The following is a 17,613-nucleotide window of genomic DNA, read 5'->3' on the forward strand; positions in this document are numbered from 1 at the left end:
TTCAATTAAATTCCATTAAAACAATCAGACCATGTTTAAGAAACAAATTAGGAAAATAACGAGAGCAGTTTCAGAGAACCAGTTAATAAACACCTGACTTCCCCTTTTTAGCATCTATCTATCATTAAGTCAAAGCATATTGCCTTCTCTTTGCTGACTCTTACCTGCAAGTTGACTAAGTTTCCAAACTTACTGAAGTGCTCATTAAGTTTGCTGATATTGTTAAGTTCTGGGGGAACTTTTCTCAATTCAAGTTTTGTGTTTTCGTTTCCAAATTGCACCTTCTTCTGGAAACCTGGACTGTTTGTTCTATTAAAATTTTGCCTGTAACAAATAAAAAATCAAGCCAGAAATCCATAGCAAGCTAGCAAACACAATGTTAGATTGCATATGCTTACACACGAGCGTGTGTGTATGAGAGACAGAAGTATCTGTAGACTTAAAAAACAACAGTTTTAGAAAAGTGTACAAGAGCACACAGCCTGCAGCTTTCCCCATTGACACTTTCAGCCTATCCCAGCACAGAAATCTGGAGATAATTCACAGTCATGTGCTTCTGTCAATAATTCCCGACTTCCACATTACTACTCTACAAAAACTCTTTCTCAGCTACAACACAGCATCTTCCCCCCTTTTCAACAAACTGTTACTTCAGGGTTCTCCCCAGTCCCAGTAATGTCTTGAGAAACCCCTCCAACCTTTTGGCACCTGGACACTAAGCACTACACGTTGTATTTTCTGCCAGTAACATACCTGGCAATTCCAACCAAAACAGCAATGACACAATTCACAATTGACAACTAAAATCAGTCATCTCTAAGCACCACCACACTGCAGCTTCCCTGCTTCTTAGATTGTTCCAGCTTTCAAGGAGCACATCCTGGTATCATTCAAAGCAACTTCAACTCTCTCTATACTGCCTTTGAGTGAAGACAGCCTAATATAGGTAATTCTACAGCATGATTATTTTAATACAATCATCTTAATCACAGTTTAACTTGCTTGCATGTTTCAGATTGCAGGAAAAAGCTCCACTGATTTACAAGTATTAAGCCAAGCTTCCGTTAATGTTCACTCACTTGTCAAACCATGTCTTCTTTGTAGGAACTCCACCATCCCCTGCACCAATTGTTCTTTTCCTGGATTCAGCATCTACCACTATTCTCATACTACTTTTATTGGGAGGTTTTTCTGTAAACAGATGAAAAGATTTTACAATATTTTTTTGTATCTTCTAGGTGATTGTAAAAAGGTATTCTGCTCACACTGACTTTGTATTGAAAAGCCTGATTGTTTATTTGGAAATTACTATGATCCTTATTCAAACTGAATCAAATATTGGTCACAGATTTTTCTTCTTAACTATCAACAAATGCTGTGACAGATCAAAATAGCTAACAGCTTTCATCTTGTCACAGTAACATCGCACATATGGAAAACAAGAGTGCGACAGAAGGCATGTGCCTCAAGATGACTGCCCTCCCTGATTCACAATGTCCTACACAACACTGAGGCTACACCAGTTCTGCTAACACCTCCATTCTACTATTAGATGGCAAACACAAGACTTAGGTATAGAGTGGGAGAGGAGTGGCCCTTCCTGAAGAATCTTATTACAAGATTTCATAATGAAAACACACCATCAGAAATATAGCAAGATTAAATACAAATATATACAAATGTAAATAAAGCCACATTTAAAACATGGGGGTTTTAATCCCTCTTCCCTTCTCATTTTGTGTGCTGCCAATTCTTCTCAAGGCCACAGAAACTAGGAGGTTAAGATTACTCATGCATGACTGTGTGCTACCAGATAAAAATTACTCCCTCCTCTCTGCAGCAAAAATCTTCTTAAGATTCAGTATAGAAACGTTTACGTTTTTCTGTATAACAGATGTCAGTGACCAGTTACTACAGCCAAGAATAAAACTGTGCAATACGCTAGCAAGATATTTCATTTTACCTGCAAAAATGCACACACAAAACAACTATGAGCATAATTTCCTATTCAATTAAACTTCCCTTAATTTCAGATTTTTTAAAATGCAATGTTTTCCAATATTACATTCTCTGGAAACTGCCTCCATCTGCACTAATGTAAGGAAACAAGCTAAACTAAAGAAATGTAGCTTTGAGAGCATACCTCTGGGTGGTAGATCCATATCACCTGATGTGAGTCCTATCAAATTTGGTCTTTGGGCATGTACTCTATGTCTATACATAGGTCTTGAAGTATTTGTTATACTTGGAGCTTCTGGATTATAGCCATCTGTGTCATACGTTTCTGGTAACAAAGGAAATTGTCTAATTAAAATATAATGCAGTTAAGACCCTTAAAGTTTCAAATGTAATATTTCATTTAATTACAAGACACAGTTAAAACAGAAGAATTGTATAAGAATTATCCTAAGAAACTGCCACGTCAAGTTTTCTGCTTAAACACAATGAAAATATTATTCCACAGTCAAGATTCAAACTTTACTTGCAAATTTTACTTCTGTCCCAAGTTATGAAAACTGTTAAGTTACTGTCACAGTCTAAATGATACAAACATTCTCTCAAAGTATGAAATTATAATCTCTAAAAAGTACAGTATAATATGAATCAATGTTATTCTATTTAGCAAACCTTGTGGGCAAAGCCTCAGTACTACACCTGCTGTAAAAAGAGAGGGTGGAGCAGGAGGCGGCTGGTGATGAATACCCGTTGTAACAACAGTAGGAACTGAGCTAGTTGCTGAGTTTGGAGGGGCATCCATTCCAGCAGGCTGCAGTGGGGGAAGTGGAGGAGGTGGTCCTGTCAAAGTCAAAGGAAAACACTGCATTCACTTATTATCCACTAGAATTGCATTACATAGGGAATTGATCTGAAATGTTTTCAAGGCTTTTCTAACTAGAGAAAGAGGGTATGCATATAGACATGATGCTATACCAGACATTCATATAGAATAATCCCTAGCAGCAAATAAAACAATTTAGAGAGAAAAGCATTTGAACAATTTAACATTTCTCCAAATATTTTCTTTCTGTAAGCAAAATTTAATTGCTAATACTTTCACCTTACCAACAGAAAGCATTTATAGTCCTCTATAAAATCCCTTCAAAGAAACAAATTCTAGTTTTAATAGTGTAACAAAAAATTCTACAATGACAGTAACCAACTTGGCTGAATTGATTTTTCTTGTGGAAAGACAAATGGATCCTTCTTAAAACTGAGGGAGTTTTTTAGTTGGTTTGATTTTAGAACAGATAACATGACACTTTCAAAGCTAAGTTTTCAAACCTGACCATCAATTTAATTTTTCAAAACCACTGGAAAAAGATACCAAGTCACATATTTGGACTTTCCACACAACTGGAAATAACACCCAAAAGAACTCATGACCCCAGCAATAGTTACTCTCTGTACTCAGTGAAATAAATACATTCAGACCTTATCAACTGGAAATTGAAACAGCTTTAAGAAACTTCCATGCAATATCAAATATCAATTATTTTTAAGTATTTTTAGCAAGTGAAATATGTAAGTTAATAAAAAATGAGACAATGGGCTAATCACATAAAACTAACATCATCGTTTTTAAACCACGTAAGGGAACTGAATACTAAACTATTTTATAAATGAGAGCTAGGCACACAGGTAATTTTCAGTGCTTGAGTCTCCAGTACAAGATGGAGAATCTTTTCTTAGTTGGAATTTTTGGTCTTAATTGCAAATTACATTTTCAGGTGTAAATTTCATGTAGTCACAAATTCTCTTTTATTACTATAAATGAAATGTCAAATACCACAGAATCACACATTATTATATGGTTGGATGAGACCTCAAAGATCATCCAATCTGCTGTTTCCAGGATCTTCCTTTCTTCTCTAACAACTTTTTTCAGTTTCAGGCAACTTCCCCTGTAAAACCCAAGGAACTGAGTTTTGCCATGCCCTGATTTTACTTAACCACAATTCAAGGTTCACATGCAAATTTTGCAAACTTGGCAACAATTACCATACAAACCAATCATGTTGAGGTAAGCTATGCCATAGTAGAGCATATTACAACTTTCCAAAACATAGCTGGCATTCTTAAAATAGCTTTTTGCACTGCATTCAACCCAAGGAACATCCAGGCCTTACTACTGAAAAGTAAGTTTTAGTCTTGTTTCATTACCTGTTACAGGTGGAAGGCTAGGTGGTAAGGGGCCTGGTGGAGGTACTGGAGGTCTAAGGTTAACAGGAGGAGGACTCAGAATTGGAGGAGGGGGAGGAAGTCCAGGAGGAGGTGGTCCTTCAACAACAGGGGGTTGTGCTGGAAAAGGCAGAATGCCAGGAAGATTCACATCTTCTACTACTACTGGATCACTTCCATGATCAAAAGGGCACATGTCTCCTCTCATACAGAAACCTTTTTCTGAAACACGAAAATCAGAAGAAAATTGTTGTTAGTATTCAACAGCTGTACTTTGATTCAGAGAGGATATGAGACATTCTGTGTGTAATGCAGCAGTTCGTAAATTAGAAGCTTCACATAGTAGCAGAAATTTCTATTAGAAAGTGAAATTGAGCATTTAACAGTCAACACAGAGACTGCAGTGACATTCTTGCAGAATACATACAGGAGTCAAATTTTTCTTGAAAAAATAATCCTGCACCAAATTGTAACAAACCATGAAAGGGAAGAATGAAGGGTTTCTAAGTAAAAATGGGCAGATACTCACATTGAGAAACTTTATTAGAGAGAGAACTTAATATCATAAAATTCTAACATGAAAAAACACATGCCAGTTCTTTTTTTCTCTTCTACAATTATTTCAGTAAGAATTATTTTGCCATAGTTTAATAAAAGTATGTAAGAGAAAGAAAATTCTGTTATTTACATAGGTACTCTGTGTGTGTATATACAAACACATACATGTAAATAAAAAATACACATATACAAGTCAAATTGAATATACATTCACATTTGTTTTCCTTTACATGCAAGTAAAACATTGGCGTGGGTCTGAAGGAGGGCCACAAAAATGATCAGTGGGCTGGAACACCTCTCCTGTGAGCAAAGGCTGAGATTTTTTCCCTGTAGGCCTTCTGGGAAGGCCTTATTGTGGCCTGTAGGTATTTTCAAGCAGGCCCTATCAGGCAAAAAAGACCTCAAAGATTGAGTCCAGCCATTGACCTGAGTCCAACTGTCGGCCTAACACTACCATGACCATTAAACCATGTCCTCAAGTGCCACATCCACACATGTTTTTTCAATACCTCCAGGGATGGTGACTCCACCACCTCCCTGGGTAGCCATTCCAATACCTGACTACTCTTTCCATAAATTTTTCCTAATATCCAGCCTAAACCTCCACTGAATGGAGCACAATCTGAAGCCGTTTCATCTTGTTCTACCACTCGACAGAAAGACGGGGACAAACTTTGTAATAGGACCTGCAGGAACAGTATGAGGGGCAACGGCTTTCGACTAGAGTGGATTTAGACTGTATACATGTATATACACACATATATATATATATTTCATATATATATATACACACACACACATATATATATATATATAAGGATGGTATCTTTTACAGTGGAGGTGGTGAAACACTAGAACAGGTTGCCCAGAGAAGTGGTGGGTGCCTCATCCCTGGAAACAGCTCAGGTCAGATTGGACAGAGCTCTGAGCAATCTGGTCTAATTGAAGACTTCCCTGCTGACTGCAAAAGGGTTGGAACTAGATGACCTTTAAAGGTCACTTCCAACCTAAACCTACAATTTATCTGTTTAGCAGCACCACCCACCAAAAACCTAATGATAATATAATGCACTATGAGAGGCAAGCTCAAAAAAACAACTTCTGGTATAAGAGATAGAAAGCCAAGTGTCCACTTTCAAAAGAGGATGCTGAGTAGTTGTCTGTATTACCTCTCTTTAGCAAGTTATAGAACATGTAACATTGAAATGTTATGGAAAAATTAAGTTCTGCAGAGAAAAGAGTGAAAGCACAGCAAGGAAGACCAGAAGTAAGAGATGATCTTATGAATTTAGAAGACACAAATGACCATGAGAAAAGCAAAAGGAAGAGATGTCTGCTAGAGATTTTAGTAATAGTCAGAAACAGAGCTGGGGGTGGGGGACATCAAACAGTAAAATTTTGATGACAGCTACATCAAGTTTTTCCAACATCATCATTTGCTTTGTACTCAGAAACTGGAAACCATGTGCTATTATAGAAGGCACACTGTGAAAGATGTCATCCCTTATAATGTTACTCCAGAAGTAGACTAGCCTGCACGTTTAGTTCCTTTCTAAAAAGCTGTAGAGCTGGGAGACTATGACACAACTGTCTACAGCTCAGTTGCATCAGAAGAAAACTTCAAAAAAACTTCCACAATTCTACCTGCTCTGCAGTATTGCTGTGCCTTATACTGGAAAAACAATTCTTCACAAGTACAACTCTGCCAACATCTCAGCCTTTCACTTTTTTTTTTGCTAAAAAAAGATAAAATAAAATTCACCTATTCTACTAATAATTCTGGATGTAACCTGGCCTAGATCTTAAACTAGTCAGTGTGGTAAGCAACAGGAAAAAAAAAAATCAGAAAAAAACTACAGGGGGAAATGTGAACTCCTCTGAGCTAACAGGTCAACTGGCTGAATCCAGCTAAGACACTGCCAACTGCAGCAGTCTCTTGTGCTGATTTTGGCACAAGACATGCAAAACAATAGCCTAAGACACAAAATTATAGAATAGAATAGAATAAACCAGGTTGGAAGAGACCTTCAAGATCATCGTGTCCAACCTATCAACTAATCCAACCCACCTAATCAACTAAACCATGGCACCAAGCACCCCATCAAGTCTCCTCCTGAACATCTCCAATGACGGTGACTCCATCACCTCCCCGGGCAGCCCATTCCAATGGGCAATCACTCTCTCTGTGTAGAACTTCTTCCTAACATCCAGTTTAAACCTCCCCTGGCACAGCCTGAGACTGTGTCCTTATGGGGGGTTTTGTGCTTAAGAAGCATCTACACAGAAAATATGAGTTAACATGAGCTCACGACGTTGAGGCTTTAGACTTTTCCAGTTAAAAATTACTCTTCAACAGGATGGAATAATAATAATAAAAAAAATTAGGTCACTAAGCTGTTCTTCATGGTCAAAATTATCCAATACAGTATTTGGCTTAAACATGACATATGACAGAAAATTGGGGTAATACTGGATTTTTAACTTCTTTGTATAAATATATTACTTTTCATCTATATAAAGTAATTCTAGTAACTGAAAAAAACTTATAGAAACACTAATAAAGAAAGCCTAAGTTAATGAAAAATGAGATAAATTTTGCATTCATTAATTGTGTAATAAAAACCCCACAGTCTTAAAGGAGATAAGGAAACTACCTCTTGTTTTTCCATGAAGGGGACAATCATAGTTGCAGGAAGCAATAACACAGACTTACCATCATAATCTCGACAACGTTTCTTTGGCAGTGGAGGTCTTCCATAGGAGTTATGGTCCAGCTGCTCTTCATGGAACTCCGACCAGCTTTCAGTAGTGTTATTTCCATGATGAGCAGGAGCAATAACAGTAATAGTGCTGCTCAGTGTAGGGACAGGGTAGTGGCCGGATGAAATATTTGTCACAGACGAAACTGGAGTATAATTGTTCTCTAATGGATCTGTTCTGTCTATATCATATTTTGGCTTTCCCAAATCCCTTTCTGCAAGAAAAAGAACGCAACAACATTACATTGGAGGATTTCTCCTGCACACTAGCCTGCGTTAAGTATTTATATTCCATATTAATAAACCTCGAAGTATAAAAATGTTAAACGAAACGCTGCAAAGGTTGCCCAGAGTGCCTGCGGTCTCCACCATTAGAGTTATTTACAACTCAACTGGATAGGCTCCTGAGAAACCTGCTCAAACTGCAATCTGCTTTGAGAAGTAGAGTTGGAACACATAACGTTCTGAGGTGTATTCCAACTGTCATGGATTGAATTGAACCTGCTGTTGTTATTCATACCATGCCAGAGTCATGCCAGCTTTAAAAATTAAAGTGCTGACTGATGCAAAGTATTATGGGGCTTGACTTTCAGATTGCAATACAGAAGGCTTCCTGTTCCATTTGCTGCCTCTGGGTTTTTTGGGTGTTGGTCTTTTCTGCTTGGATGGTAGGGGGACAAGGAGGCACGGGGGAGTAGTTCTATGGCTTGGGTTTTTGGTTTGCTTGCTTCTGCTTTGTGACATGCTTCTTCTGCAAACAGGCTAGGATAATTATGCATTTTGTACCACATTTATCAGATTCTTGATCAATAAACTCTATTCTTCTCTCATCGTTATTTTTTTTTTTTGGTCTCAATTCCAGGGGTTTTTGTGTGTTACTTTTCCCTCACTTCCGTGTTGGGAAAACAGCCAGGTTAATCCACTGGTTTGGTTTGACCCATGTTGCTCCAATTCAAACCATCACATGTATTTGGGCACCCAATGTGGTGCAGCGAAAGTAGCTGTTTTAATGAAGACAGTCAATTTTAGCAGCACACAAAGGGTTGAGATAACAAAAAAGGGCATAACAAAACAAGGGGATTCAACTAAGGCTTGAAGCTTGTTAAAAGTTTTATATAGTTCTGTTTTTTTTTCCCCTGTGCTGTGTTCACTATGTCAGAGTATTTGCTTTCTGCTGGTACCTGGCTGTGGTGCGCTGGCATTTTTTATATATTCCTTCTGGTAACAAGCTTTATCTCAGGGGAATGGCTTATAGTCCTGATGCTCCTGTGTTGGATACTGGCAGGCCAGAGTTTTTGCAGAGCAGGGCAATACAGGACTTTCTTAAGAATATCACTGAGAGATCTCCCACAATGCTGAATAATGATGTGTGGCAGGGTGTATGGGAACATCTGAGTAAATTCTTGGGGCAGTGGAATCCTGGAAATTCACCCCTGAGAAAGTGCAAAATCCTGACAAGCTGGTGAAATGTTTGGAAACGTGATTCTATGTTCCAAAGATTTAAGCAGAAAAATAGCAATCTGAAAGTACAGACACTGTGTATTTTAAAAATACCTATTCCCACAGTAAAGCATAAATCCTGTTTAACTTCAAGCAGAGTATATGTTCTATACTGATAAATATATTCTAAAAACTTCAGATGGAAAGTTACTCTAAAAAAAAAAAAAGATAAAAAGGAAGGTATGGGCAAGAAAAAGGTAACCACCGCTTGAAAACGCTGCAAAAGTTACACATAGAAAATGTTGCAAGACTGTTAGTTGTATCATCACATTGTTTACCTTCATTTTATCTGCATTCAAATCCATGTATTTATCACATGCAAAGCTATGCCATGACTAGAGAAGTAAGAGTGCCTGACAGGTGTAGAACACTCCTGGATAGATACAGCAGTAGCATGTCCTTTTATTCTGAATACAAACTATTGTCTTGATTTTCTAATATTATCACAGTGTCACAGTATAACTTAGGTTGGAAAGGACCATAGGTATCCATATTCAGAAGGATCATGAGGTAGAACGTTTGGTAGACTCAACCCCACATTGAAAGGACAGTAATAAAAATGTCTTAAGTATGTGGTAGAACAGAATTTTGTTAATGTGCTTAGACAAAGAAACAAATCCTTAACTGTAAGATATCATCATTGCAGTTTATGTAAAATAATCTTTAAGATTTGGTTACACTGGAATCTTTCAGTTAAACTGCTACATGTTCTTTAACTTGCTTCTTCCTAAATTGTTTGGAAAGTATCTGCTCTACATTCCTACTTTTATGGATGAGTTACCAAGGCCCATTCTACACAAAGTAAAATAAGACACAGGAGACTTAAATCAGACTATGTCACTATCTATATTGTCTAACACAGAATAAAGATATAAAATTACTCTTAATGCTCTTTTCCAATGTATCAGTAATTACTGCAGGGAGAGAAAGCACTCTTTTCGGATGAATAAAGAGCTTTGTTTTTGAAGAAGTTTGGTTAGAGAAGCTAATGCACTGAAGCCTTTAGTCTTACATATATGTGCATATGCAAATATCTACTATAATCATTTCAGCCCCTCCCTATGATGTCCAAAAGACAAGATGAAAAGAGGAGAGGCTGTATTTTTCTGCTTGACAAGTCATTTGCTGCCAAATGTGCAACTTCTCTCAGTTCTACCTCTGTAGATAGGTATTAATTCCTGCATCTTCCCACATGATTCTGAGTTTCCTAAAATGTAATCACATGTAATTAACTTGAATTTTTCTGCTTCTCTTACAACACTGCTTAAAAGTGGCCACCACAGTCAAACGTATTATAGAAGAATGGAAGGAAACAGTGGAAAAGAAGCATTGAAAATATATCACATAAACCTTAATTCCATAGAAAAACCAAGCTACATTTGAACAAAGTAATAAGAATGACAGAAGAAATTTTGGTACATCTTGCTAAGTTTAGTTTCTAAATTTTGTAGGCGACATTCACCGTATTTTAGAGACCAACTGTTGGTACCTCTGCTTCGTGTTCTACTCCGGCTTCTGCTCCGGTCTCGATCCCGGTCCCGCAATCTCTCCTTGCTCCAGCTTCTACTTCGACTTCTGCTGTAGCTTCGACTTCTCCCTCTTCTCCTGTTATATCGATCCCTATAGGAATCTCTTCTGGGAGGATTTCGGTCATAATCTCTCTTCCGAGAACGTTCATCTTTTTTCCTTTCATCACGGCTTCTAAACATGTAATTTTGTGAGTAAAATCACAAGCATTATTAATCTGTATTTTAAAACTTTAACTACCAATAGAAACCTCAAGGAACAGCAATGGAAAATTAGAGAAAAGCTACTATGGCCATTCCTGTAGTCTGAGAAGACTTTTAAAATTCTGTAATTTGATTTATGTGTTACACTTTACTGATAGTAAGATTTAAAACATGCTAAATTCCTTTTCTGACCAATGCTGCACTTCCTAAGTTGGAAATATAAAAAAAGGTAACAGTTACTGAAGAGAAAGCTCTAAATTAAAATTATCACAATTCAATCTCAATACTGAGCAGGGTAAGTATTGTAACATAAACCATGAATCTAACATAAAACTGAATCATAGAAGTCAAATGTGATAGCTGTGCACAACTCAGACAGCTTAGACTTATATACTCATCATTTAACTACACATGCATAAAAGCAGAGAGTCTTATTTTTAGGCTTGCTAGGTGGTAATATGGAAAGAAAACATTTAGAAACATCATAAAAACCCAGATCCATTTCATTACTGTCATTATACAAAAGGTTAAGCAAAATTTATTACCTGGTATCTCTGTAGCGAGAACTTGATTGAGGAGGGCTGTGATTTAACCTTCTAGAAAACTTTTTCTCTCGCTCTTCCTCTTTAACGATCTGAATTTCAAGTACATGAATTTGATCAAAACATGAGTATACTATAATGGAGACTTCTGTACAATTAAATAAAACCAAAACCTCAACAGGCTGAGCAAAGTCACCAGTGACATTGAACCAAACCAACATTTTTGGTCGAATGCAATTATGAAACCTGATAGATTTCTATTTCTAGGAGTATTCAAAACACGGATTAGGAGAAAATAAAGGAGAATAAGTAGTCTTTACTGTGCAGCACTAAAAATACTTCTGCTTTTGCACAAGTGAACAAAAATCCATACTAAGGTGAAGTGACAGATCTGGGAAGACATGAATATTCAATAATCAACACAGCGAGGTCTTTTTCTTCATCAGAAGGTTAGCTGTTTCAGCTCATGGTTAAACAGTTTCATGCAGCCAAACCTAGGCTGCTACTGAAAAGGACAAACCCCTTCTGGCTCAAAGAACTACATGAACACTTGTGACAGAATAAAGTCATTACCTGGATCAAGCACCTGAAGGAACAAGCACTGCCATTTGGAATGGCAGCCTGGATTTATGCTGAATTAAAAAGAGTGTAATAACTCCAACGGCAATTCTCAGCAAAACATTAATATAGGTTGCACTGGAATTGATATGCTACTTGGTAACTTTATTGACATCTGACTAGTCAGAACCATTTTGGTTTACCTTTGAAGCACACACATATATTTAGAAAAATTGTGTGGCAGCACTCAAAGTACTAGGCACAAAACCTTCTGACATATTTTAATACCGTAGTGTAACTTTTGATTAATAAAATAATAAAAGCAATATAAGGAAACAAAGGGATGAGGAGAAAAGAAATGCATGAAAAAAAAGAAAAAAACCACACAAACCCAACACCCCCCCTAAAAAAAAACAAGCCACAAACACCACAACAATGTCTACCTCTTCTTTTTTTGTCTCTTTTTCTTGATGCTGAAAAAATTCTACTTTCAAGCTTCCTGATGATGGTTGTTCTGGTGGAGGTAGGTAACTTTTTGTATTCACAGCATCAAACAGTTTTTCCACAAATATCTGAGTTTCTAAAAGTAAAGAGTGTACAAGCATCCATTACTCAAACCTTCAGCTACAATTTGCTTTTAAAATAAATAAATACCTGCCACCCCCATCTCCAAAATTAGCATTCAACAAAAAGTTAAATTACATGATTATACAAAATGGTATTAAAAAGGACATTTACTGAGTCAAGAAATATGTCAGTAACAATGATTTTCACAAGTTTTCAATCCTTGAGACATTAGATAATGTCTCATATTAAAACACCTGGAAGAATACTTCTTGAATACATACAGAGCTCCAACACCTATGGCATTAACTCTATAATATTCATAATACTCTTCCAGGAATACAAAGAGACATAAAACATACACTTAATATACACATTTTGTGCATACAACTGGTTTATAAACCGAGTTACTCCACTGTTAAAAGTAAGAAATCTAATAAAGAAATAAATGTATGATTCTGTGCTAAAAGATTGTCTGAATGAATTAAACGTGACAGTCTCTTCAGTCAGGCTTAAGTTTTACGTCAAAGACCATACCTTTCTGAAGAAATACATCCAGCTGATCAACACACAGCGCCTTCAGCTCCTTTTCGCTTTTATCCTTTTTTACCAACGCCAGAACATATTTAGCTAGGGCAGATGGATCTGCATCACATCTACAAAAACATTAATTGAAAAAAATTAAATAGAATTAAATTACATAAGTTTATGTCTGAAACTGGTATGACTAATACTTCAAAACATTTCCCATCAAAGCAACTGTAGAACACCCAGTGGCATTTAAGACAGAGTCCAGATACGCAAGATTGTTAAGCACAATCTTTCTTTTCTAGAGAAGTAACTGCCTAGAGTGTTTCCAAAAAGTATTTCAAGGAACACCTTATAGCACACTAGAACTGCCTAATTGTCTTAAATCCAATTACAAATACAACAAATACTTCCGTAATTTCACAACGATGAAATCGGTAATTCTGAGTGTAATATTGCGTGACTGTTCACGAGGAAAAAGGGAGGCTGTGGATTCCCCTTTTCTTGCAGTGGTCAAGGCCAGACCGGATCAAGCCTTGAGCGTCCTGGTCTAGTAGAAGGTGCCCCTGCTGACACCATGGGGGTTGGAACTAGATGATCTTCAAGGTCCCTTCCAACACAAACCATTCTATGAATCTATGAATACAGTGATAAAGTAGAAGTGATTTATGCTATAAATAAATTTAAAAAATTAAAACCTGAGACTCTCTTAAAAATATTTTTTAAAGAATCTTATTACTACCTACATATAAACATCATTAAAACATGAAAGTAATTTTAAAAGCTTACAGTAAAAGCATTCCTATATCAGCACAGAAATCACCATGAGAGGTACACGAGGAAGGGAAAGTTAGGGGATTATTATCCATTTCAGACATCTAAATTTAGCCTAAAATTAAGTATGGAGCACTCCCGTGTAGAAGCTGACGGTCCTGTGCACATCAGTAAAAAAAACAGAACCAAGTAAGCTGTATATGCACAGTAAGTAGAACATTATTTAATATAACTTACGTAGTTTTATTTTAACACTTTGTGAATAATAATCTACAATGAACTTTGTAGTGGTATTATAGAGCAAAACCTGCCAAAGCAAATGAGAATACTGCAGAACACTGTTTCACACTTCATAATTCAAAGCCAGTAACTAATAAAGTGGTTTATCAGGCAGACCAGCAGCGTTTTCTTGAACTATTTAATCCCATTAATTTAGCATAAACCAAAAAAGACCCTCATGAATCCACAAAACGAGGCAGGATTTCACACACATGCTGGTCATGTGATAGACAGTTAAGCTTGTTTTGGTGGTGATCAAAGTTACTATCAGCATTTTTAAAAACTACAAGAAAAGGGAAAAAATTGCACTGATGCATCCTAATTGTGTGTTTTCCCCAACAAAAATAATGGGGGAAAATAAGTAAAATTAAGCAGTAGTCAGGGAGTTACACTAAGTATCACACATATTACCATGCTAACACAGAAGTCCGCTAGTCACAATAAAGGAATAAAACAGCAGTTCCCAATTTCTTCCACATTAAAAGAAATTAAATTTCACTGCTGATCTTAATTATAAATCTGAATATCGATCATTTAAATGACAGGTATTTTAGACACTGGGCAGAAGAAACCAAATACATTATTACATCACACCAGCAAATTCTTCTCCCCAAAATATTATCTCGGGCACAGCAAGAAGCATCCTCCTTGAAAACATATCCAATAAGCAGCACACTCTAGAAAATAGGCAATAGCAGAATTTCATGCTGTAAAAGCAACTTGAGCTGCTAGGAGAGGTACTGCAGTATTCTGTGTTAGTCTGCATTATTTATAGATACAGGAGATGAGAGGTCACAACCAATCCACAGTCCAGAACAGCCTGCATGCAGTAAACTGACAAAATGCAAATACACCCTGCTAATCAAAAAACCAGACTGGACATCAATTGAAAACTCTTCAGAAATGTTTTCCTTCAACTACCACATCTAGTCTGCCCCATTCAGATGTAAACATTCAAGCCATTTAAGCACCACATCATAGAATCATAAGGGTTGGAAAGAGAACTCAAGGATCATCTAGTTCCAACCCCACTACCGTGGGCAGGGACACCTGACACTAGATCACATTCCTCAGAGCCACATCCAGCCTGGCCTTAAAAACTTCCAGGGATGGAGCTTCTAACACCTCTCTGGGCAACCTGGTCCAGTGTCTCACCACCCTTCCTAATATCCAATCTGAGTCTACCCATTTCTAATTTTTTTCCATTCCCCCTAGTCCTATCACTACCTGACAGGCTAAGAAGTCCCTCCCCAGCTTTCTTGTAGGCCACCTTCAGATACTGGAAGGCCACAATTAGGTCTCCTCAGAGCCTTCTCTTCTCCAGACTGAATAGCCTAGCTCCCTCAGTCTGTCCTCATATGAGAGGTGCTCCACCCCTCTAATCATCCTCATGGCCCTTCTCTCTGGACACATTTCAGCAACTCCAGATCCTCCCTGTAATACTTCGGAAGCAGGCACATAACCACCTACAATAAGAGTGGTAGGTCTGCAAAGTCATTTTATGTTATTAGTACCTAAGCACATCATCCAAACATATTAACAGAAAGACTGGTGTTGAAAAACTGTTCATCACAGGCTGCAATGAAGAGCTCTTACCTGGTATAGCACACAGAAGACCCCAAGGTCAACATTTCATAACTTTGCAATGCTCAAATTTGCAAAATTATTTATTTTTTTACTGTTCCTCAGTGCAACATCAGTATTACTACAGAATCACAGAATTAACCAGGTTCAAAAAGACCTTAGAGATCATCGAGTCCAACCTATAATACAGTTTTTTTCAATCCTCTACCACTTTCAAGCTGAATCATGCCTCAGAAAATTAGTGTGCTATTTTCATATTATCTAGATATAGTTATAACAGGAAAACAACTTAGGAGGAAGAGAATATTTTCACATGGCAATTCCTAGTTCTTTTCATCTCCTTTCTATTCACCACAAAAATTAGATAACACACTACAAGTATTCAGTTTAAAGTAATTCCTCTCTCATGAGCAGTACAGAAAATGGAAAATCTTGTCTAAAAAGCCACCTAGACTCCAAAAGGTGTTAAAAAAAACACACCAAAAACCAACCACACTCCAAAAAAACACCAGCCACAGACAAACAAAACTTCAAAACACAAGCAAACAAAAATTGTTAAAAAATAATGAGTAAGTAGTGATTTCACTGTTCCCCACCATGATGGTCTTGGAAATCATAGTAATACTGTCCATGCTAGAGTAACCTCAGAATTTTAATCTATCCACCCATCTCCAAGATACACTCAAGTGTACATAAATGTTACTTTTAAGTTCCAAAGCAGAATCACATTCTCCTGTGCAATACAAGCACATACAAACAATGCAAGAAATTGTACTGAACTCTATTACTATTACATAGTGTTAGTCTAGAAATTCCCCTGCACATAATAGTAAGAATATTTATTTTGGCTACTCAGCAAGTATTTTTGGAAATACTAACAGTCTTTAAGTTGATGCCAATTAAGCAATAGTGAATAAAATGCATTTTGTGGTACAGAGACATGGAGAAAATGTTTTGTGTAAATTGACAGCAGGATTTTGTATTATTTCCATTTTTAAAACTAAACTTCAACTGATCATTACCCAGCAAAAAGCTGAGTTTTCTTTCTATACTGACTCAGAAGACTTCTCTATATCTGTTGAAAGCTTGAAGACACCCACGAAATGATGTCTCCTCCACACTATTGTAAAGACCATGCTTGTTTCAATTCGTGGAAATCATCGTTAGTAGTTTTGTTTGGAAAGAATTGCTGGTTTTGAAGGAATTCCTTTCTGAATTCTGAAATGTTGTGCATAAAGATTCTCCATCCTTTTGTTGGGACAAAACCTGCTGGCTTGGACTGTAGGTGCCTTGAGTTTTTCTGATAAACAAATCCTTACATTTTCCAGTTTGCATTATCTTCTTACAGAACAGCAGACTTTTTATGAGAAAAATATGCAATGTGTTTGCTCTACCTTTTTTTTGTGCATACATGAATTTTTCGACCATTTTAAGCTAAATTTATCATTCTTCTAAGACTCTTTCAGTCAATGCTATTTTATTCAGTGATGTCATCAGCAAAATACACTGGGCAGCACAAGAACTTAGCATACAGTACGCATCATGCTATGTTTTTGCGGATTATAAAACAAATTCAGAGTTCGATTTTGATTTTTTTTTTAACCAAAATACCTCTTACACATTTCAAATAGCCTAAGTTGCACTCAGAATTAAAAATAAAATTATTTTTCAATTCTATTGTTCACAGAGTGATTAAGTATTTACAATTATTAGACACAGGTTTGCATCCTTAGCTTAACTTGAATACAGTGTGGTACATCACAGACCTGAATGTAGATGGAATCTGTGTGTTAAAAGCTGACTGAAGTTTACACCTAAGTTCATTTTTATGCTAGAAATTGGCAACTAGAAAAACAGTCACATGCACTGAAACCTGCAAAAAATTTCTCAGCTTTGAATCCCATCTCTTTGGCCCCTCAACTTTTCGTAGGCATGTGCTGCAAGCAGTAATAAACAACAATTATGAGATACATTTCTCCAATTTCCTCTTTCATGTTTTCCTTAACCAATAGCTGGCACAAGCAACTGCACTCATTTCCACTGCAGCAAGTACATAGA

At 36.8% G+C, this 17,613-nt stretch overlaps 1 protein-coding gene across 5 annotated transcripts in view; it reads right to left on the minus strand.

Annotated features, from left to right (window-relative positions):
• The window catches only part of RBM26 (RNA binding motif protein 26), a 50,372-nt gene that overhangs the window by 22,778 nt on the left and 9,981 nt on the right, over window positions 1–17,613 (minus strand). For 2 of the 5 annotated variants that reach the window (XM_068158158.1, XM_068158506.1), the window contains exons 2-11: window positions 12,928–13,046; window positions 12,270–12,406; window positions 11,272–11,360; window positions 10,459–10,697; window positions 7,451–7,711; window positions 4,162–4,401; window positions 2,629–2,796; window positions 2,144–2,284; window positions 1,080–1,191; window positions 165–324 (exon numbers count right to left, since the gene is read on the minus strand). In XM_068158158.1, the coding sequence (XP_068014259.1) occupies window positions 165–324; window positions 1,080–1,191; window positions 2,144–2,284; window positions 2,629–2,796; window positions 4,162–4,401; window positions 7,451–7,711; window positions 10,459–10,697; window positions 11,272–11,360; window positions 12,270–12,406; window positions 12,928–13,046 (1,666 nt within the window). The remainder of the gene's footprint in view (window positions 1–164; window positions 325–1,079; window positions 1,192–2,143; window positions 2,285–2,628; window positions 2,797–4,161; window positions 4,402–7,450; window positions 7,712–10,458; window positions 10,698–11,271; window positions 11,361–12,269; window positions 12,407–12,927; window positions 13,047–17,613) is intronic. The other 3 variants (XM_068158243.1, XM_068158331.1, XM_068158424.1) reach the window with 3 other exon arrangements.

Source organism: Melanerpes formicivorus, unplaced genomic scaffold (genome assembly GCF_026170545.1).
Source record: "Melanerpes formicivorus ecotype bairdi unplaced genomic scaffold, bMelFor1.0.p_v2 SCAF_1, whole genome shotgun sequence".
Classification (NCBI taxonomy): Eukaryota; Metazoa; Chordata; class Aves; order Piciformes; family Picidae; genus Melanerpes; species Melanerpes formicivorus.